At 43.3% G+C, this 7,468-nt stretch overlaps 1 protein-coding gene across 3 annotated transcripts; it reads right to left on the reverse strand.

Moving 5' to 3' along the window:
• Positions 1-271: 271 nt before the first annotated feature.
• LOC135254971 (uncharacterized) lies at positions 272-7,158 on the reverse strand. Of its 3 annotated transcripts, XM_064335616.1 has the most exons (3): positions 6,214-6,479; positions 3,314-4,100; positions 272-1,394 (listed from the first exon to the last, which is right to left on the reverse strand). In XM_064335616.1, exons 2-3 carry the CDS (start codon positions 3,999-4,001, stop codon positions 1,264-1,266), a joined length of 819 nt encoding a protein of 272 aa, XP_064191686.1. In that variant the 5' UTR covers positions 4,002-4,100; positions 6,214-6,479; the 3' UTR covers positions 272-1,263. The 3 variants fall into 3 exon arrangements, 2 of the variants coding, with proteins under 2 accessions (XP_064191686.1, XP_064191685.1); XR_010330011.1 differs by lacking the exon at positions 3,314-4,100 and having other exon boundaries at positions 6,214-7,158; XM_064335615.1 differs by lacking the exon at positions 272-1,394 and having other exon boundaries at positions 2,195-4,100; positions 6,214-6,465.
• Positions 7,159-7,468: the final 310 nt, after the last annotated feature.

Raw genomic sequence — 7,468 nt, forward strand, 5'->3', positions numbered from 1 at the left:
TGCACAAAGCCGGATCAATTCTGAACCTCGATTGTCAGTTTCACATACATTTTATACACAAATGTACCCCACAACTCCCCTTAACACATTTCTAAAAATACCAGCCATCTGGTCTTCTTGGCACCACAATGATTTTGATTTCCTGCTTTTGGGTCTACCTGACCTTCTTGGCACCACAATGATTTTCTGTTCTTGATGACGTGATAACGTCATTGTGGAAAGTTTGAAAATATAAGTGTATGGTTAGTATTTGATTAATGTTTTCTGCTGAGTGAGTAAGTGTGGTTTTTTTAAGCCTTCTGCGTTCTCTTGCTTTTTTTCTACAGTTGATACTGTGGTTTCTTGCGTTTCCATAAGCTTAGCTGTAACTACTGATATAGGTTTATTGGATTACATATTGATTATATGAGTGTATAGTTATACATGTGATATATTTTTATCATGAAGCATCGAGAGTTTGGAGGAACCAGTTTGATCAACATTGATGGGAATTCCCTAACTTTAACATGTGACGTCATCTCAATCATGGGGAGTCTCAAAATTTTCCTACATTCCCCCCTTTCGGGGTCAGATCTTATGGCCCCGAATGACTCCCCTCGCTGTATTCTTATTGACCTTCTGACCCAACAAAGTTATCATACACTCCTTTAATTTTCTTAACACGTTGATTCGTAGCACGATGATTTGCCGCAGTCCTCATAGTTGGTGGGCTCCTGGTATATCTTCCAACCAGAGTATGCGGTCTGCACGTCACTCCACTGGAAAGCCGGCTTGCGATTCTCGTACTGGACCCGTAGGGGCACTGTTGGTGCTGTTGCTCCCTGGGCTGGTGTCAGCGCCTGCTGTCCCTCCGCTCTCCCCGTCTCCCTGGACTGTGACAGCGTCCGCCGGAAACTGGAATCACCCGTCTGGCGCCTGGCTCCTGCGTTAGTCACCCTGTACGACACCAATTGGATGCCTATAGCCCTGTGGAGAGAGGATCTCAAGAGAGGGAGGATACAAGACAGCAACACCAGTACCACTATCAGTGTTATCTCCACTGCAAGTCGTATTTTTGCCAGTCAACTTCCCCATCGTCCTTTATTCGACAGTTTTTCTTGCCCAACCTCCTTCATTATCTTTCTAAGTGGATGCGTTTTTTCAGAATATCCTTCCACCCAATCCATGCTAAAACCCGTCATTCCTAAGAATGTCATCATTTGTCCCACTGTCTGTGGTTGTGGAACTTTCATTATTGTCCCCAACTGTTTATTTGACATTCTCTTACCGCCAGCCGTGATTACTCTTCCCAAGTACTCCACCTCCTGAGAGCAGAGCTGCAGCTTCTTCCTGGACACCCTTTGCCAGTTTCTCCAGCAGTTTCATGCTGTCGCTTATGCACTGCTCTTTTGTATCTGCACATATTAATAAGTCATCAACATATTGCAACACCACACTTTTGAGGTCCAAACCTTGTAAGTCATCTTTTAACACTTGGTTGAACACATGCGGCGAATGTTTAAACCCCTGCGGCATTCTGTTGTACGTATATTGCCGGTTTTCAAATGTAAAGGCAAACAGCTCTTGGCTTTGTTTGGCCAACGGAACGCTGAAAAAAGCAGAACACAGATCTATTACTGTAAACCATTTTGCAGTATGAGGAACATTGGTTAACAAAGTATGAGGATTAGGCACTTCTGCCGTCATTTCCTGCACTACATCATTTACTGCTCTCAGATCATGCACCAATCTCCATTTTTCCCCATCTGCTTTTTGTTCAGGCAGTAAAGGCGTATTATATGGACTTTGCGTTGTTCTAAGCACTCCTGATTTTAACAGACCTTCTATGGGTTTTCTCACTCCCTCCACTGCTTCTCTTTTTAAAGGATATTGTAATTTAAATGGACCTTTACAGTCTGGTTTTATGTACACTTCAACCGGGTTTGCCGATTTCACTTTACCTACATCAGTGTCATGTTGCGACCATAGTTGGCTTGGTAATTGGTCTAAATGTTCTTCTATGCCCAAATTTTCTCCAGATTTCTCCCGTTTTGTACCCTCTTCCCACGGTACCCTCACCATTTGGGGTTTTCCCCACATCTGAGCACTTACCATAATTTTGATAATTTTTTGATCTGTTGTGCACCAAGTTAAAGAATTTTCTGTTGGCCCGAATTGGAGCTCTTCTGCTCTCTTAACCATAGGACCTAAGTCCTTAGCTTGGTACCCTGGATTGACTTTTAACGTTATGTGTGGGGCCGCATGTTCCTCCTGAAACCACTGCTCAATCCATGGGGTCCTTCCTATGTTTAATGCTGCTCCTTCCTGTCCTATCAGGAGCGTAGTTGACACCAAATTTTGTCTTTCTCCTTTTCCCTTACTCCACTCTCTTTCTAGATCTGGATCCTGGTAGGGATCAAACCTCATTGTACAATGTAAGTCATATTCTGGCTCAGTTGCCTGCGGGATCTGAGCCTCAACATATTTTTGCCAAGTGCTCCACACTTGGTCTTTTACTTGTGTCTCAATATCCCCTACCCAATATACATTTGCCATGTGGAGGTTTTCACTTCTCACATAGTCCATTCCTGTTAAATCTATGCCCCCTCCTTCACAGTTTAATTTTAGTCCTAAGGCCAGAATTGCATCTCTTCCTAGAAGGCTGACAGGGGAATTTTTGCATACTACTACCTCTAATTTTGCTTCTTTTGCGCCTATTTTTATTAATACCGGTTTTGTGGTCGGGCTTAACATTGTTTTCCCCGAGAACCCTACTGTTTGAATAACTTCTCCCGACAGTGGCAGATGTGAGGCATATTCTTTCCTAATGCATGTGCATGTCCCGTATCTATCATCATGGGGACAATTTTTCCTCCGATTTGTACATTTATTATAGGTTCTTGTTCTGGCCCGTTTGTTATCATTACATGCTGTCCTACTCTGCCTGGGTTCTCTGGGCACCCCTATTGGGCACCTTGGTAATTTACAGGTCCCCCACTCTGATATGAGGGCCTAGCCTGGGGAGGTGGGGCCCAGTTGGGGTAACCCTGCGATTGCTGAGGCTGATTAGGTACCCAGGTCCCCTGGTTACCTGGGTACATCCCTTGGGCGTTTGGACACCGTCTTTTTATGTGCCCCTCCTGACCACATCCATAGCAAACTATGGGGCCCTGTCTCTGTTGATTAGGAAAGCCTTGTTGGTTCCAATTTCTATTTTGTATGTTGTTATTCTGATTCTGCTGCCCTTTCCACTGATTATTTTGACCACCATTCCCTGGCCCTCCCCCTATTTGATTCCCACCCGGCTGTGCCCCCCCCCCCCCTTTCATATTACCTTGCATGGCCACTGGGTGAGGGATGCCGGAGAAGTTGTAGATCACCGTCGGTTGGGGCACCATCAGGCTGCTCCATGGTTCATGAGGGGGGGTGGCTTCAAAGTCAAAGAATCCATTGTCCATATTCTGTATTTTCACAGATGCCACTTTTTTTGCCTCTTTTTCTTTATCCAGCTCTTTTATTTCTCTCGCCTTTTTTTCTTTGGCTTTCAGCTCCTCCAGCTGCAACTGCAGTAGCTTCCTTTGAATGTCTTTTGTTTGATCTTCCAGCTTTTTCCCCTCTTTCCGCTGCCTTTCTACAGCGTGCACCACATGATCCACAAATGCTCTGTGTGTCATGGTGTTCAGTCCCACCACCTCATCGAGGCGGCGCCCCACTTCCTGTGACATCCCCTCCCGGATGGCTTTGCGGAAGAGGGTGGTCATTATGGGATCTACCCGTACGTCCCTTTCAGTTATCAATCTCCACCTGCGCAACTGCGTGTGGATGTATGTTGCCGGTGGTTGATTGTCTTTTAACGGCGGTCCCGTTAAGGTCGTTATGTCCAGTCGTGCGGGATACAGGGCTCGCAGAGCAGTCCGAACAACCCCAAACACGTTATCAAACGCTCCACCGTCCACTGCTGGAGATTGCGCATGGTTTCTGTCAAAGCCAGCCTGCTCAAATATGTCCAGCATTGTTTCCATCCCCACAACCTTTCCCAGGAGAGCCTTCAGGTCCCCCACAGCCAGGATGCGGCCTGTCGTCTCCTCCTCCAGCACCCTGATCCAGTGGCTCGCCCCATTCTGCAAATCAGGCAGATTGGTTATTACATTATGCATATCTTGGGTGGACCAGGGAATGTATCGGGATACACGCCCTTCCCTAATCAACAATGGCGCTATGGTATTGAAGTTTTTAGCATTATGGCTATATCCTTCTGCTGCTGGGTTCCGCCGAGTTGGCGGTCTTTCTCTTACGTTTTGATATCGCCCAGCTAAGTCCCCCCCCACCTGTGCAGGCCCCTCTCCCCTGTCTGACTCTTCTGCCTCGCTATTACTTGCCTGGCTTGCCTCACTGTCGCTCGCCTCACTTTTTTCTGCTGGGGAGAACTCCTCCTCCCCTTTATTATATTCTAATTTATATTCTGCTTGGGGGATTTGCTTTTTATTTGCAGTGCCTTTTGCTAAACTTGGCTTATGCTTATCTCGGGAATCTGTTCCCTTGGTATTTTTTAGCTTCAGCTATTCCCACGTGTTATACGGGAGTTTTCCCATTTAGTGTTTCCCCACCCCGCATTTTTGCGTCTTTTATGTGTTTCCCCGTCCCTTTTTGACCCCACCTGTTCAGGCTTTTGGCGTATTTTAGACGCTTGCTGTTTTTTCTCAGTGTCTCTTATCTCTTTTGCCTTTTTTATTAACCGGCTATGGTATTCATCATACTGGTTATATTTTTCTTTTAACAGCTCTTCTAATTCCTCCACTTCCTTGTATTCTCCCCTTAGCTCTGTTACCCTTGTATCTATTTTTCCCTTTTCTTCCTTGAGACGCGCTCTCTCTATCCCAAGCTGTTCCTCACCTTCCTCATGTTCTACCCAACCTTGTATCTGAACCTGTCCTTTTACTACTGGACACACTGTCGCTGCAGATGGCGCTTCAGATGTTACCGGGCATATTGGGTACAAGCCTTTCTCTTTTATCACCGTATGTCCCGGTGACTGCGGGGCATACGGAGGAGGAGTCATTATTTTACTGCGACCCCTACTTATTCCTACATCTTTTTCTATTCCTGTTCTCTTTTTAGCTTTCTTTTTTCTGACTTGTCTCCTGTTCTATAATTTGTTATTACCCCTCCCATCTGATCGCATATTTCCCTATCAAACGTACCCCCTTTAGGCCATTTTTTCGCCTTTCTTTTAGTTCTTTTTTTCAATTTTTCTGATATATTTTCTATCTCCTGTTTACATTTAGGATATTTTCCCGTGATTATTTCAACCGGCATTTTCTCTTCTTTTTCCATTATTTTTATGTTTATTTTAATACTTTTATTCTATTTATTATTTATATTTTATTATATACTTTTATTATATAACCTTTATTCTCAGCCGAGGCTAATACTTTTATTTTCCTATTTATAGATATTATTATATATTTAACCTTTATTTTCCCCCGTTTATACCTTCTACACACTTCACGTTTCTTTACTTACTTTCCCCCGTTTATACCTTCTACACACTTCACGTACCTTCTACACACTTCACGTTTCTTTACTTACTTCCCCCGTTTATACCTTCTACACACTTCACGTTTCTTTACTTACTTTCCCCCGTTTATACCTTCTACACACTTCACGTTTCTTTACTTGCTTTAGTTTATCATTTAATTTTCACCCTTCTCCTTTATAGTTGTACATACACATAAATCACAATTTTTACCTCAGTTGCCTCAATACAACGTTTTTCCGCGCAAGCACAAGCATCTAAGCATAAGCACAGCTTAACAATATTTTACCTTACCAACAATTTTTTCTCTTGCTTTACACCTCAGAGGACAGTGTTTTTCCCAAAAACGCTTTTACCAGAGCTCTTGCTCGCAGGTGGCCCTTCTTGGGTTCTCTCCTCCCAAGTCTCTGGCACCTCTTTTTAAAACAACAGCAACAGTGTAAACCTTCAGCAGCAACAATATTTCCAATATTATTTCTGGTTCAATCACACTTTGCAACACAAACAATTTATGACGTCCTTTCACTCATACCACACTCGTTGCGTACGTTTCTGAAGAGCTCGCTGCTTCCTTCCCCTCAATTTTCGGTGTTAGTGTCCGGGTTAGTTTTACCAGAGGATTTCACTCCCGGCGTTCAGGGAGAGGAGGTCAGAGGGGACAGTGCCCCCATCCGAAACAAATAGTTAAATACTCTTACCTTTTGATAAGCTGGCCAGCTTTTTAAGGGGCTAGTACCCTCTGCCTCTGTCTCCAGGAGCCGGGAGCTTCAGCGATCCCTTTCTCTTATCCCGGACGAGCCCCCAAAATGTCATGTCTAGGAACCGACAGAATTCAAAGTCCAATCACCAATCTGTAGAAAACAATTTCACGAGGGAAAAGACACAACAGCAGCAAGCTCTTCAGAAAGGTTAGACTTTATTTGCACAGGTGCACAAAGCCGGATCAATTCTGCAGAATTGAAACTCGATTGTCAGTTTCACATACATTTTATACACAAATGTACCCCACAACTCCCCTTAACACATTTCTAAAAATACCAGCCATCTGGTCTTCTTGGCACAACAATGATTTTGATTTCCTGCTCTTGGGTCTACCTGACCTTCTTGGCACCACAATGATTTTCTGTTCTTAGGTGATAACGTCATTGTAGAAAGTTACCTTTCCCTTAGAAAAATATCAGTCTTTACTCTGCAATTTTCCATTATGCATACAAGTCACAGCCTTCTGTAATTTTCCATTAAGCATTCAGGTTACATAGGGGTCGCTGTAAAATATTAGTCTTCTAGCACTTTTATTTGGCAGTTGATCAGTTTGAAAATATAAGTGTATGGTTAGTATTTGATTAATGTTTTCTGCTGAGTGAGTAAGTGTGGTTTTTTTAAGCCTTCTGCGTTCTCTTGCTTTTTTTCTACAGTTGATACTGTGGTTTCTTGCGTTTCCATAAGCTTAGCTGCAACTACTGATATAGGTTTATTGGATTACATATTGATTATATGAGTGTATAGTTATACATGTGATATATTTTTATCATGAAGCATTGAGAGTTTGGAGGAACCAGTTTGATCAACATTGATGGGAATTCCCTAACTTTAACATGTGATGTCATCTCAATCATGGGGAGTCTCAAAATTTTCCTACATTTCTTGTTGTTACGGATATTACATTTGGCAGACACTCTTATCCAGAGCGACGTACAACAAAGTGTATAACCATTACCAGGAACAAGTGTGTCAAAAAACCTAGAGGGCAGTAGCCTACCGTTCCAAGTGCAGGGAACAACCGCATAGTTCAACTTGGACCCTGTAGGTTAAACTGATTAACACTAACACAAACAAGAACAGCAACAACGCAGTCCATGCAAAAATACAAGCAATAGTTAAGACGAGTTAAGTCACCTACGAAACAACTACCAAGTTACAACCCTAAGCTTACAGTCAATTTAGAGATTAAAT

The sequence above is a fragment of the Anguilla rostrata genome, chromosome 5 (genome assembly GCF_018555375.3).
Source record: "Anguilla rostrata isolate EN2019 chromosome 5, ASM1855537v3, whole genome shotgun sequence".
Lineage (NCBI taxonomy): Eukaryota > Metazoa > Chordata > Actinopteri > Anguilliformes > Anguillidae > Anguilla > Anguilla rostrata.

Bases quoted from the DNA above. Each gene is read 5' to 3' on its own strand.
- LOC135254971 (XM_064335615.1), bottom strand. From the start codon at position 4,001: ATGGAAACAATGCTGGACATATTTGAGCAGGCTGGCTTTGACAGAAAC.